The sequence below is a fragment of the Trachemys scripta genome, chromosome 10 (genome assembly GCF_013100865.1).
Source record: "Trachemys scripta elegans isolate TJP31775 chromosome 10, CAS_Tse_1.0, whole genome shotgun sequence".
Classification (NCBI taxonomy): Eukaryota; Metazoa; Chordata; order Testudines; family Emydidae; genus Trachemys; species Trachemys scripta.
Genome location: NC_048307.1, coordinates 32,916,500 through 32,931,376, shown reverse-complemented (window position 1 = coordinate 32,931,376; position 14,877 = coordinate 32,916,500). Strand labels below are relative to the sequence as shown.

General features: G+C 45.2%; 2 protein-coding genes across 7 annotated transcripts in view; one reads left to right on the top strand and one right to left on the bottom strand.

Annotated features, from left to right (window-relative positions):
- TRAP1 (TNF receptor associated protein 1) overlaps positions 1 to 565 on the bottom strand; it is a 65,625-nt gene extending 65,060 nt beyond the window's left edge. Inside the window, exon 1 of the mRNA XM_034782784.1 lies at positions 368 to 565. Within this exon, the coding sequence (XP_034638675.1) occupies positions 368 to 455 (88 nt within the window). The 5' untranslated portion in view covers positions 456 to 565. The remainder of the gene's footprint in view (positions 1 to 367) is intronic.
- Positions 566 to 975: 410 nt separating this feature from the next.
- Positions 976 to 14,877, top strand: part of SLX4 (SLX4 structure-specific endonuclease subunit) — a 41,099-nt gene continuing 27,197 nt past the window's right edge. For 2 of the 6 annotated variants that reach the window (XM_034782783.1, XM_034782777.1), the window contains exons 1-5: positions 976 to 1,088; positions 3,341 to 3,428; positions 11,230 to 11,325; positions 12,216 to 12,345; positions 12,882 to 13,644. In XM_034782783.1, the coding sequence (XP_034638674.1) occupies positions 13,278 to 13,644 (367 nt within the window). In that variant the 5' untranslated portion in view covers positions 976 to 1,088; positions 3,341 to 3,428; positions 11,230 to 11,325; positions 12,216 to 12,345; positions 12,882 to 13,277. Of the gene's footprint in view, positions 1,089 to 3,340; positions 3,429 to 11,140; positions 11,326 to 12,215; positions 12,346 to 12,881; positions 13,645 to 14,877 lie in introns of those variants that run through there. The other 4 variants (XM_034782778.1, XM_034782780.1, XM_034782779.1 and 1 more) reach the window with 4 other exon arrangements.

Sequence of the window (14,877 nt, the reverse complement as noted above, 5' to 3'; positions counted from 1 at the left end):
CGGATGTCTTTACTGCAGCCAGACACGGCAGGAGCGCCACACGATTGCCCCAGCAGCAGGCAGGGGTTTAACGCAGTTAATGGGGATTCGCGGTGCCGGCTGCATACTGCAGGTCCAGCTCCCACGTGTTCCCGGCAGGGGCCGCCCAGCTCCTCTGCTAGGCCGGCGCGACCCTCGGACTCTAGCTGCGGGCTGAGGCCCTACATCCGCATCCCGCGCGCGCTAGCCCTAGGCGCCAGGCAAAGGCAGCAGCGACCTCTCGTAAGGTCCGAGCCCGGCTCGCCAGGCCGCGATCCTCCCAGCTCCCCCACCAACCAGCCCCCGAGCCGCGCGACGCCGGGACAGCCCCGCCAGGCCCCGCCCTCACCTGCCGCCGGCGCCCGCAGCCGCGCGGGGCTCCCCGCCCGCAGCAGGGCCGCCAGGCGGCTTCCGCGCAACAGCATCTCCCGGGCCATGCCGGGCCGCTCGCTCTGCTGGGCACACGCAACACGCACGCGGCGAGTGTGAGGGGAGAGAGCGGCGACCGCCGGGGGAGGGGGACTCTCGCCTTCTGACACGGCGCAAATTGATGATGTCACGTTGCCTGTGCGACCCAGGAGCGCGTGACAGGAACCGCCCCCTCCCCGGGCAGGCGCAGAGAGGCGGCCCAGAGCTGCGGGCAGGATGTCCGCTCACTGCTTTCGAGACGGATTTCAAGGGCAACGCCCTCATCTTACAAAGTCCCCTTCCCCCAGCGGGTACCCATCCCCCGGCCTGGTTGCCCCTTGTGCCCCCGCGCCCTCCCACCTAGCAGATGCTCATCCACTCCACACGCGCGCCCCTGCATGCCCAGCGGGCACACAGGGGTGGCTGTGCGCATGCGTAGAACACGTTTGGGACGTGCGCCTTGTGCGCTGACGGTATGCTTTACGCATGCGTGAAGGGACAAGGTGACGGAAAGCGCTCTAGTGTTCACGGGCAACGGCCGCCGCTTGTTCTACGCATGCGCGCCAGATTATGCGCGCATGCGCCTCGAACGGAATTGGCTGCCGCTTGACTGTTAGTGTCCAGGAGTGCGGAGCGGATGGAGCCCGCCCCACCTAGGAGAGGTTAGACGGGCCGGGGGAGGCCGGGGAGAGCAGGTGTAGCGGGAGCGGGGTCCTGTCTACAGCTTGGGAGGGTTGCTTCCCTGTTGCCCTGACAGCCCTGGTACCACTGCTTGTTCGCAGGGAGCTAGTGTCGAGCAGTCCTCCTGTCATCGTGACATCAGCACCGCATTCATGATGTCAGCACATGTAGGTGATGTCACTACTGTGCCGTTATACCATGATCACGTCATGCTGCGCTGCGTTGATGTCATCGTACCATCATCACTGTGTCATATGATGTCTCCCGAACACCAGCAGCCATAGTGCTCCGGGGCTGGAGCACCCACGGGGAAAAAATGGTGGGTGCTCTGCACCCACCTGCAGCTCCCTGCCCTGCCCCAGCTCACCGCTGCCTACTCCCCTGAGTGCGCCATGTGCCCGCTTTTTTCCCCTGGCTCCCAGCGCTTGTGCTGCGAAACAGCTGTTTCACACCGCAAGCGCTGGGAGGGGGAATGCGGGAAGAGGCGGGGCAGGGATTTGGGGAAGGAGTCGAATAGGGGCAGGGAGAGGGCGGAGTTGGGGCGGGGGCATGTGAGCACCCACTGGCACCAGGGAAAGTTGGCGCCTATGCCAGCAGCGGCTTGTGGCATGAAGGGCCCTGCTGGGAAATGGGGTGAGCCCAGTGACAGCCCGACGGGCAGTCCCTGCCCGCCAGCAGATGAGTGCCTGACACGGCACTGCGCTGGTTAAGCTTTCCTAATGTGCATTTCACGCCTACCAATATTACCTCCTCCTTTCTGTAGCTAGTAAGTGCCAGAAGTCGAGTTGGCCGTATCACCCTAAACCTTTCCAACTTCCCATGGCCTAGAAAGGGACAAACCTTGGTTCAGGGGAGCATAAACAATACTAGATTAAAAAAAAAAAATTAAGTATAGGTAAAAAGTTATCTGTAACTCATGTCTAGGACAATGGGAAACATTGCTATACAATTCAGTCTGATTTTCATGGATTTTAAAAAGTGGCAAAACATTTAACTGGAATTGTGGAGAAAACATATTACAGTATGGCATTTGGTCAATAAATGCCCTTTAAAAGGAAGAGTAAAGCCACTGTTTTATTATACCTTTTAAAATTGTCATCTCTTTTCTAAGTGGACTGTGATAGTACATGATAAAAGTCTATCAAACAATTACTGGTATAGAGAATGTAGATCAGGAGTTTCTGTTGTCCCTGTTTTACAACACAGGAACAAGGAATTAAATTATGGCAAATTTTAAAAAATTTCACAAGTGTAATTATACTGTGGAACTCATTGCCACAGGATGTCTTTGAGGCCATAACATTAGCAAAATTCAAAGAGAGATTGAGCATTTATGTGGATAACAAGAACATTCATAGTTACAATAGATAATGGTAACATATTTTGAAAGAGAGATTAAAACCTCATGCTTCAGTGCTCAAACCCACCTCTAACAACACCTCTACCCCAATATAACGCTGTCCTCGGGAGCTAAAAAATCTTACCGCGTTATAGGTGAGACCGCATTATATCGAATTTGCTTTGATCCGCCGGAGTGCGCAGCCCCGCCCCCCGGAGCACTGCTTTACCGTGTTATATCCAAATTCATGTTATATTGGGTCACGTTATATCGGGGTAGAGGTGTATTAGGGATTACGGTGAGGTCTTCATGGGGGCAGATAATCCCATATCTTCATACTGAGGGGTTTCATACATCTTCCTCTGAAGCATCTGGTACTAGCCATTGTTAGAGACAGCATATCAGACTAGATGGATCTCGGATCCAATCCAGGTGGCAATTTCTATATTCTATAGTAATTGTTCTGTGGATTGAAGATTTCAGTATTCAGTGTGGCATCTATCCCTAGGATTAAATTCACTAAAAGTTAAATTTGTATTAGTAAAGTAAAGCCAAAACAATTGTCATATCTAGGGCCTGCTTCTCTCATATCAATGTATATCAGAAATAACTCTGTTGACTTCAGTAGAATTAAACAGGCAAGAGAGGTGAATCAGGCACTTCATGCAGATTCTACACATAACCAAGCGGTGCAGAGATGAAATAATAAATGCCATTAGGAATTTGCAGTAAAAATTAAAATGTGGGATATTGTTTAAAAATTGCATGGATTTTCCCCTTAGGCTATTGCAGCACTGTTTTATGGTTACAGATATTTATAGTAATCAAATTCATGGTTAGCTGCTTCACTCACTTGTGCTGTTGCTTAAAAATAGCTAATGCATGTTCACTCAGGCCACGTTACCTGGGGATTCAGCAGTTGAGGACTCTCTCTGCAGCTTCTTCAAGGCAGCAAAGTGGGAATCTACAGTGCACTTTCAAGGTCAGAAGGGATTGGGTACAGAAAGAGCTCATCCTGGGTGGGAAAGCAGGGTGTGTGGTGGTTTAAGACAGAATGTTGGCCCTGAGCCTGCAAACATTCACATGCTTAGCTTTATTCCCAGCTCTGCCACTGGCCTGGTGCATGACCTTAGGCAAGTCACCTTCCCCCCTTTATGCCTCAGTTTCCCCATCTGTAAAATGGGGTTAATGATACTGACATCTTTTGTAAAGTGCTTCAAGATCTATTGATGCAAAGCGCTATATAAAAGCTAGGTCTTTTTATGATGTATTACTTATTAATATCATGAGTAGTTGAATTGACTTCAGTGGGCTACTCATGGTAGTAAAGTTAAGCACAAGTGTAAGTGTTTGCATGATTAGAGCCTTTATTATTATCATCATCAGTAAATACATATAGTATGGTAATACTCAAAGGCCCCAGACCTAATTGGGTCCCCATTGTGCTGGACATTGTACAGATGTTAGAAAATATCATGTCTCCAGGTGGGTGAAATCATTGCTTTAGCACTGAAAAAGTCCCAAGTGGGATTGAAGATCACATCTCATTGAGATCCATGGGATGGGGATAGGTGAGTTTCCACCTCTGCTGCTGCTGCTATTTGGCTGGAGGTAGTTTTTTGCACGCTGATTATTAGGAAACAGTGCATCAACAATGTATCTTTGTTATTGAAACAGCTAGAAACTTTTTAAATATCAGCTTTAGAGCCCAAGAAAAATAGACCACAGGTCCTTTTAGGTATGATTTCTCCCCCCCCTCCCCCGCCCGCCCTATCTGTATAAGATCATAGGGATATCCAGTGGAAGTGCCTAGTGATACGGTACAGCAACGTAAACAGGGTGCTATGATTAAATACTTTGTTCTAGACCAGTCAATCTCAAATTACCGGTATGTTTCAGTGTGTGCAAAGCCATTGTTTATGGTTGTTGAATTAATCTTTTTGAGAAGTAGGCGTCAGAGGATTTCAAATGCGGGTCTGTGAGATACTCTCTTGTTCTTATGCAGTAATCTGCAGAATGAAAATAAGTGGGAATTCCTGTTCTAAACTGAAATTGTTGGTATGATATCAGAGCTCAACAATAGCACTCAGATGGGGTGTGTAACATTGCAATGGGATACTGAGTGGTCTGGAACTTAAGTTAGTAAGAGAAAAAGTAGTTTACTGGAGAGAAATGTAAAAATACATTTTGAGAGCAATGAACCAAACCAGAAAGTTTATTTTCAATAGACTTGGTCAGCTTGATGAGCAGGTGGGGTTATTAGGGAGACTTCTTAAAGCTATTTGCCTAGAATGTGGTACTGATGGTATTTTGTGGTTGCACTTGTACATGGATTCATAAGAACATAAGAATGGCTGGGTCAGACCAATGAATGGTCCATCTGTCCCCGTATCCTGTCTTCCAACAGTGGCCAGATGCTTCAGAGGGAATGAACAGAACAGGGCAATTATCAAGTGATTCATTTACTGTCATTCAGTCCCAGCTTCTAGCAGTCAGAGGTTTAGTGACACCTCTGACCATCTGAGCTAATAGCTTTTGAAGGCTCTATCCTCCATGATCTTTTTTGAAGCCAGTTATAGTTTTGGCCTTCACAACATCCCCTGACAACGAGTTCCACAGGTTGACACTGCATTGTGTTAAGAAGTACTTAGTGAAATTAAGGGACCCCTGGTTCTGGTGTTATGAGAAGGGGTAAATAACACTTTCCTATTCACTTTCTTCACACCATTAATTATTTTGTAGACCTTTATCATATCCAGTCTTAGTCATCTCTTTTCTAAGATGAACAGTCCTAATTTTTGTTGCTCTTCTCTGTACCTTTTCCAATTCTAATGTATCTTTTTTTGGGATGGGATGACCAAATCTGCATACTGTATCCAAGGTGTGGGCACATTATGGATTTCTGTAGTGGCATTATGATATTTTCTTATCTATCCCTTTTCTAATGGTTCCTAACATTCTTTTAGCTTTTTTGATTGCCATTGCACATTGAGATGTTTTCTGCACACCCAGGACCATAGAGAAGCCATACCTTGTGAACAGTCCAGCAATATAGTGAGTCTGCCATACTGTATTTACAGATAAGTGAATGTGCTGGAGATACTATTGTGATGAGCATGGTATAAGAACCTATGTAGAACTGAATAGAGAGAGACTGCATGAGGGAAGGTCTGTGAGAGGCATAGAGGTCTCTGCTCCTCAGGAAGGTCTGTTTTGTATCTCTGGATTTCTCTCCAGCAGCAATGGGAAGTACTGAGAACTGTAGGAAAGTTTGTAGTTGCAATACTCGGGTTGGAAATATTCCAGGGGGTCTCTTTCTGATGTAGTTTCCAGCACAAACACCAATTCTTTCCCCATGCTGTGTTTTGACTGGCTTGATCGAAGACTCTGCTACCAATCTTCCAGATCTTTTGTAACTAGCCTTCAGGGGAGGAGAAGTAATATTTATGGTGCCTGCACAGCAGCATGGAGCTATTCTCCATTGGGAACTTTCTATAATTAGAAACCTAGGTGCATATGGAAAAAGAAACATTTAATTTCTTTTTTTAAGAATGAGGTGCCTCCAACCTTCCCGCTACTTTGACCCTATCCCTTGGGACCTCCTTAAGTTATGGCCACCCTGGAGGGACTATCAGTGCCAATACTTTATTGATCTGCTGTTGAGTGAGGTGATGTACTCCCCCAGACATGGGTGTGCTGCTTTTTTAGCAGTTCAAGCTATGGCTGGCACACAGACTGTGATTTGAGTCCAGGTCTCCTGCTCTTCAGTGTCAGGCAGTGCAAATGTATCAGTTCCTCCCAGTTCCCTGTATCCCACATCAGAATACGCACTCTCCGTCAAGGCTGTGCTGCTGATGGAGCTGTGGGCATATGGAACCAGCAGGGCTCTCTGTAGGATGGTATAATCTGCACTGTCTCCTCAAGGGAACAACAAATAATGGTGTCAGAATCAGACCCTTAATTTTTAAAGGGTCTGATTTTGCCACCCTTACTGATGGCCTTATTCCCCAGGTAATCCTGTTCAAATTAAGGGAATAATCACAGAGTAAGATATTATTTATCAGTAAAGATGGCAGAATCCGGAACTTTGAGAATGAGGCCTTCACGAATAATGGACATGGAAGTGTATTTAGCAGCAAGGTAGAAAATAGGTGTCTACAGAATACAGAGGAGGTTTCAGGACAATATCTACCTCAGACCTGCACTTTTCTGATGATAAAGATGAGATACTCTCTGAGATTGAGGTGACAGAAGAAGAGATCCTGGAACAAATTGATGATTTAAAAACAATAAGTCATCAGGCCCAGATGGTGCATCAAAGAGTCCTGAAGGAGCCGAGCTGCTAGCAAAAAATGTGCAGTCTCATTAAAAACAGCTACTGCACCAGAGGATTAGAGGGTAGGAAATGTTTTACATTATTTAAAAAAAGATTATAGGGGTGAACTGGGGAGTTACAGACCAGTAAGCCTTGCATTTGTACCTGGTAAACTGATTGAAATGATATTTAAAATATAATGATAAAACATTTGGAAAATCATAATGTGAAAGGGTCAAATCAGCATGGTTTCTGCACAGGAAAATCATGTCTCACTAACCTATTGAATACTTTGAACATGTCAGGAAAGTAGTGGATAAAGGAAAACCAGTCAACATAGTTTAGACTTTCAAAGGGCTTTTGACAAGGTCTCTCACAGGAAGCTGCTAAAGAAGCTAAGCAGGGTGGATAAAAATATTTTTTGTGTTTTAATTGGAATTTTAACATTTAAGTTAAATACAAGTTTATTTTTTAAATAAACATATTTAAATTTGAAATTGATAGCTTATATTAAGGCCTAAACTTATAAACTATTAAAATCAAATTAAAATAAAAAGATAATGGTAAGCAGGACATGTTTGCTGCTAAGTTTTAAAGAAAGTCAGACCCCTGAATTGGTGGTGCTCACTGGTTGAGCATCTGGGACCATAGTTTGTTGAAGTGCTAAACCAATCTTTGACAGCAGTAGCCTCCTCTTCTGCAGGTGCAGTGAGAATATTTTCTTCATATCAGTATATTCAGTTAGTTTAGGTCAATGACTAATTCATTCAAAGTTGAGAAACTGAGTGGGAGTTGAAAAAGCAGGAAAGCTTGTTTTCCTCTTCCAACCTATGAGCAAAAACTAAGTGGGAGAGGACCAGCTCTACTAGTTCTAAAATCTTAATGGATAGGGTGACTAGAAACAACCAGTTCAGTTCACTAACTACAGTTAATACTTGTTTTGCTTAGTAAATCAGTGAATTTTAAATGCAAAATATGTTCTGATAATTTTGTTTCCTTCTGTGTCCAGCACATTTAAAATAATTTTTTTTTAAATGCTGTTTTGGTGCATTTTTAATTGAATTTCAATTTCCATCTAAATAGAACTTGACACAAATAACAAATAAAACACTAATCATCTAGTAAATAAGAAATCCATCATTCACCATTTTCTAACATAATAGAAAATATAAAAGCTAAGAGTCTGAATAAATGTGAGTTGGCCTGTATAATTTAAATAAATGTGTATAGATATAGTGTATCCTCCTGGTTATCAAAAAGAAGGACCAAATTTAGTGTAGAGGCTATATTTAGTTGCAAATCAACATGTGATAATGGTTACCAACCAGTGAGAATCAACCTTTCTTTAGGAAAATAACTAAAAAGTACAAAAGCAAAACAAGATTAAAAATCAGTGAGTTAAATCAAGGTTTCCTGATTGCTGATTTAAATACTGATTAAAATTGGTGATTCAGATCACTTTGATTTAACTCAATCCACTCTGAAGTTAAATAGTTATGGGGTGAAAAGCAAAGTATTGTCATAGCTCAGAAACTGACTTGGAGCCAGGATACAAAGAGTAGAAATAAATGCTCAATTTTCATCATGGCAAAAAGTTAACAGTGGGACTCAGGGTTCAGTACTAGGTCCGGTGTATGTATATTAATGATCCAGACAGAGAAGTGAGTAGTGAGGTAATAAGATTTTCCAGATGACACAACGTTATCTAGTATCAGGGGGTAGCCGTGTTAGTCTGTATCTACAAAAACAACAAAGAGTCTGGTGGCACCTTAAAGACTAACAGATTTATTTGGGCATAAGCTTTCGTGAGTAAAAACCTCACTTCTTCGGATGCATAGAGTCTCTATGCATCCGAAGAAGTGAGGTTTTTACTCACGAAAGCTTATGCCCAAATAAATCTGTTAGTCTTTAAGGTGCCACCAGACTCTTTGTTGTTAACGTTATCTAGGTTAGTCAGGACCAGACAGACCTGTGAGGAAATTCAGAAAGACCTAATCCAACTGGGTTAATGGGCAACACAATGGCACATGAAGTTAAGGGATGATAAATGTAAAGGAATGCACATAGGAGGGGGGAATGTAAACTATTTGGACATAGACAGGCCATTTGTCTAATTTTTAAGCTTCTGGTTTTATGTTTTTGTGTGGTTTGTTCCCTATCTGGTACTAATATAAAACCATTGTCCAGTATCACATATGGAATAAGCAGTTTTGAAGAGAGTGCCTTTCAGCCCCCACCGACGTGATCTCACGCACCAGTACCAGAATGCCAGGTATTCTGTGGATGTGTTGGTGATCTAAGTTCCCTGTAAGCTGCGCAGCCATGCAGCAGCATATTAAGCGCTGCGCAGGTGCTCAGAGAACCCACCTGGCCGGGACCTGCCAGGGGAGGAGCGCCTCTCCCTCGGCCTGAACCCAGCCACAGCCTGAACCTGCTGGGGGCAGGGCGCCCCTTCCCTGGCCCCAACTCAGCCCCGGACCTGCCAGGGCCAGGGGGATGCGCCTTCCACCCTCCCCCCCGCCCCGGTGCTGCTGCAGGGAGAGAGACCTGGGGGGAGTCCTCCCCACTGTGGACCTGGGACAGCCTGTACCCCAAGCCCCTCATCCCCAGCCCCACCCCAGAGCCCGCACTCCCAGCCAGAGCCCTCACTCCCCTCACCCCAACCCTCTGCCCCAGCCCTGAACCCCTCATCCCCAACCCCATCCCAGATCCCGCACCCCAACCCTGTGCCCCAGCCTGAGCCCCTCATCCCTGGCCTCACCCCAGAGCCCACACCCCCAGCCGGAGGCCTCACACCTCTGCACCCCTACCCTCTGCCCCAGCCCTGAGCCCCATCCCACACTCCGAGCCCCTCAGCCCCACCCCCACCACACATCACCTCCATATTGGTGCACATAACAAAATTCATTCTGCACATGTGTGGAAAAAATTAGAGGGAACACTGTTGGTGACCACTCTAATTGAACACCTTACAGGGTTTTAAATTAAAACCTGGTGAAGTCAGAACTGATAAAAAGAAATACTTTTTCACACAGCAGCTAATTAAACCGGGGAACTCATTGCCACAAGGTGTCAGTGAGTCCAAAAATTTAGCAAGATTCAAAGAGGGATTGGATATTCTATAGATAACAAAAATATCCAGAGTTGTTGTTATTACTGCTAACACATTTTGGAAGGGATATTAAATCTCATGGTTCTGGGTTTAAATCTCATCCTAATCCCTAATGATTATCTTAATGTGAGGTGCAGATTATTCCACATCTGCCTACTGCATGGTTTCGTGTACCATCCTTTGAAGCGCCTGGCCCACTGTTGGAGACAGAATACTGGACTAGATCCAATGTCACAATTGCAATGTTCCAATGAGAGAAGAAGTCATTTATTTCAAAAGTAACTAGAGAAATAAAGTGTTTTTATTAATAATAATTATTATTTTAGTGGTGCTTAGTTTTCTTTCTCTTCCAGTAGATTTGCTCACTCATTTTTTCATGCTTTCCCTCTTGAGAAGGGCTCATGGTTCACTTTATTTTTGTAGTCATCATTTCCATAGAGTACTTCACTACTTGGAGGGAAAAAAAAGCCCAAGGCAGCTGAACCTTGTAATCCCTTATAGTTGATTTTACAGCCAATTTTAAATAATTTACACTATTTAAAGGAGATGGCAAATTCTTTGGACAATCTAGCACCTTGGGGGGAGGGATAGCTCAGTGGTTTGAGCATTGGCTTGCTAAACCCAGGGTTGTGAGTTCAATCCTTGAGGGGGCAAAAATCTGTCTGGGGATTGGTCCTGCTTTGAGCAGCGGGTTGGACTAGATGATCTCCTGTGGCCCCTTCCAACCCTGATATTCTATGATTTAGAGTTCTTTCCCTGTCTGTCAAATAGCCTAGGCAAGAGGGGCACTCAGAATATAATTAACTCTTACTCTCCCCCCCCCTTTTTTTTTCCAGGTCCCAACATCCATTTTTATTGGTCCCATTTTGTGACATCCCAGCATGCACTACCCTAGTGATGGGAGATCAGTCACAGGACCCACCTGGATCACAGAGTTGGCATTTAGATGGTCTAAGTGCTGTTGTTTTTATTTTATTTTGCTCATTTTTTGATCCCATAGGGGAAGAGCATATGATATTTAAAAGGAGCACTTTGCAAACCCATGAAGTGTTGTGAAGAAGCAATACTTCCCTTCCCTTTTAAGCCAATGTCAAAGGATTTCTAAGGGCTTGTCTACATAGCAATACTCGGGAAAGTTAATCTGAATGATTTTTTTAAAGTGGATTAGTTAAACTGCATTGGACCCCTATGTGGACACTCTTATTCAGATTTAAAGCAGCATTAATTTGATTTATCTTAATTCACTTTGGAAGTGAATCAAAAAACACGCAGGGATTTAATGTGGTTTAATTAATCCGCTTTTAATTCACAAAATTAGTTTAATTTGGATTAATTTTCTTGTGTGCTCTTGTGAAGACAAGCCCCAAGTTTTATGTGATACCATCAGCACAGTGCATGACCAAGAGCCTGCAAATCCAGTCTTTGAGACCTGAAAAAGAAGGAATATAAAAAGTAAGTTCTAGTTTTGTGCTTTGCCCATCTCACCTACCCTACTTGAGGCATTGAGCACATAAAGTAATCAAAGAAGTGCTGGATTTGTTTAAAAGTACAGTATTTGGAGGTCACCATTAAGTAATGTGACAGCACTAGTTTGTCTGTGTGAGGACTGTGTAGAAACTCAGAGGCTGAAGATTCAGTTTCTCTCTCTATGCTGTCTTCTACTTAGAAGAACATGGTCAGTTTGTAGGGATAATTGTCTCAAGACTCTGTCCAGGAAAATAAATGTCTGAACTAGCTACAAAAAAAAAATCTGTTTCTCTCTAATAAGAAATTACTCCTGAATTCACAGCAAAGTCTCTACAGGTTTGGGAAACTATGTTGAAAGAAAAATATCCATTAACGTCTGTCATTGCTTAAAGGAGAGGCTAACCCATAAAGTGTGTAACAAGTATTCCTTCGCCTTGTGTGACTGAAGCCAAGCCATTTAAAAAAACAACCCATCTTGTGTTTTTCCTGCATTTTGACTCTTTTGGTGCCTAGAGTTTTGCTGCAGAAACTGAACAGCGACTGCTGCCATTCCAAGTGAAATGCTCAGATTCAGGACTGAAAGCAATAGGAATTGGGAGCAATATATGACCTCTTGTAAATGAGTCATGACCCTACCAAATTCTAGAACTAGGAAGAAAGCACTCTAAGAATAGAGATCTAGTTGTAATATCACTTAGTGTTTGATCAATTTCCATCTGGACATGTCTATCCAGGTAACCCCTGAGTAGTGTGTTAAGTTTACTATAACTCAGAGAGATTAAAGATATTTTTTAAGTATCAGAGGGATAGCCATGTTAGTCTGTATCCACAGAAACAGCGATATTTGTTGATATTTTTGTTCTCTGATTGTTTAGTCTCTGTACTTTGATGGAACTTTGTGTAGAGTGGCCAGTGTCCTGGTTTGCTGAGTGCCTTTCCTCAGGTCCTGCAAGGCAGTGTTTACCAGCAATGACAGCAGCAAACATTGAAAGTGATCAGGCAGCAGTAAGTATCTGTGTATAGAGAGAGTGGGAAGGGAAGGGATGTGGGCTTGACTATGTATAGTTGAGTTGCTCCCAGACACAGACCAGGAGCAGAAAAAGCCTTATACATGTCAGGCCATCCTATTAAAAGGTGCTCTGACAAAAAACTGAATTTCACACTATGATTGCAGAGGTGTTCAATCTGAGGTGTGTGTGTGGTTTTAGTTCCACTCCGTGACATTCACTTCCAGAACCTATTATTTAAAAAAAAAAGTCACTCAAGTCCTGAGCTCCAGCCCATTCATAAAGTAGGAAACATGCTTCTGTGTATGTGATAGTTGTGCCTAATGTCAGGAACCTACTTTGAAATGCTTGTGTCTCACCTCCTAACACACCCTGTGTCTGTTGGTAGTTCAGTGATTGATAATACTTTGTGTCAGTTATGTGCCTTATCTATTCAGGATTTTCCTGCACTAATCTTCAAAGCTCCACCCTATTCCAGAATATGCCTATACAGACCATCCTTCATTTACACTCTTGTTTATCTCTTTTGTTTAGATGCTATGATAAAGCTCCTTGGAAAGCCTTCTAGCACACCATGAAGATCCTGGGGCATCCTCTAAACAGAGTGCATTGTCCATCTGCTGTCGAACCCGTCAAAGAGCAAGGAAGTCCTCTAAATATGAATGATATCAAATGGACTCCTTGAAGATTGTACTAGACTTAATGGCTAAGCTGTAAATATAGAGGGTGAAATATTGTACCAGCCAGAAACGTACCCACTGTTGATCTTGTTGGAATCCAGAGTGTGCAGATCTCTGGGATGGTGGAAGGTACAATGAGGACTAGGTCATCAAAGGAGGCAGACCTGCCCTGACCCTGCTGTCCCAGTCCAATACTCCCACACGCTCCATCACACTGAAGCCAAGCTGAGTGTCTTGAGGCTGGTGGCTGATGGATGAGCTGGACAATGATTTTAAAGAACTCTGTGCTAACCTATTGAGCAGGGTCAAGAAAAAGGCTGGAGATGCCGAGGGAGGGAGGAAGGTTCAGAGCAGGACAAGGAGCACTGCAACAAAAAGCAAATTAAAAAAGAGCAAGTCAACTGCTAAGAGCAAAAGCCAGCATGACTCCTCTGCGGGAAAGAGAATGGGCTGGCCAGGGTGCACGGACCCCAATGAGCAGGCATTGGGGCATGAACCAGAAGGTGAAGCTGCAGCCTGTGGAAATGATGGGCCTCCACTGGGAGATGAAAATGGAGACCCTCCTGCCATTCAGTTGGATGCTATGGTACCAAACTGTAGCCAGAACACCCTGGCAGGTAATATCTCCAACCTCCGTCTCCTTCCCTCACTCTGAAATATTTCTAATGGAAAATAGCCTGGTGCTAGAAGGACTCTCATGTTCAGATGAACTTTTCTAAACTCCACCCAGAGAGGGGTACCAGGCAGTTAGGATTGCACAGGGGGTACATTTTGCTCACCCCCATACCATTAGACAGTGCATTAGACAGTATTCAACTCATTAGACTGACACCTTTGACTGTCCCTAGTAACTGTTCTTCAATAGTGTTGTCAGATAGGAGAGGTCTCCCTCGGTCAGGTGAAGCACAGAGAAGGGAGGGTTCCCCAAAGCAGCCAAGGCTGCAGTGAGGTATTGCCTGGCAACTCCTTCTGCCTGCTCCTCCCTATTTCTCCTGTCCAGAAACCCTTCACTCCTACTGCTCAGCATCTCTCAGGCCCCATCATTGGTAGAGGTTGGAAGTCAGATCCTAAAGCGCTGGTTGGGAGTTGGTGTGGCCCAATGGATGGGACTGGAATTCAGGAGATCTGGGTCCAGAGGTGAGCTGGAGCCGGTTCCCACGGGTTTGCGGGAAGCTCCAGCAGCTCCCTGCCCTTCCCCCGGTCCCAGCTCACCTCGCTCCGCCAGCGCCCCTGGCCCAGCGCCCCTGGCCCAGCTTCCATCTCCAGGCAGTGCGGTCAGGGAGCAGGGAGGGGGTGTTGGATAGAGGGCAGGGGAGTTGGGGGGGGTGGATTAGGGTCGGGGTGGTCAGAGGGCAGGGAACAGGGATTGAATGGGGGCAAGGGTCCTGGGGAGCAGTCAGGAAGGAGCAGGGGTTGGGCGGTGTGGGGCAGTCAGGGGCAGGGGTTCCTGGGGCAGTCAGGGGACAGAGAGAAGGGGGGTGGATGGGGCAGGGGGGACGGGGGGCTGTCAAGGAACATGGGGGGTTGGATGGGGCAGGACCCCCTCGTGGGGTGAGGAGGAGGGAACCGGTTGTTAATATTTTGGCAGCTCATCACTGTCTGGGTCCTATTCCCGGCTCTGTAACTGACCTGCTGTATGACCTGGGGCCAGATTGTCATGGCTCTGTGCCTCAGTTTCCCCATCTGTAAAATGAGGTTGATGACACTGACTTCCTTTGTAAAGCACTTTGAGAACTACTGATAAGTGCTGTAGAAGAGCTAGGTATGATTATTATTACGGGGGTGAAACTCACTAGCTAAGCAAATTGTGCATCCAGTCCACTCAGAATCAGCATACTCCAAAATCAAGA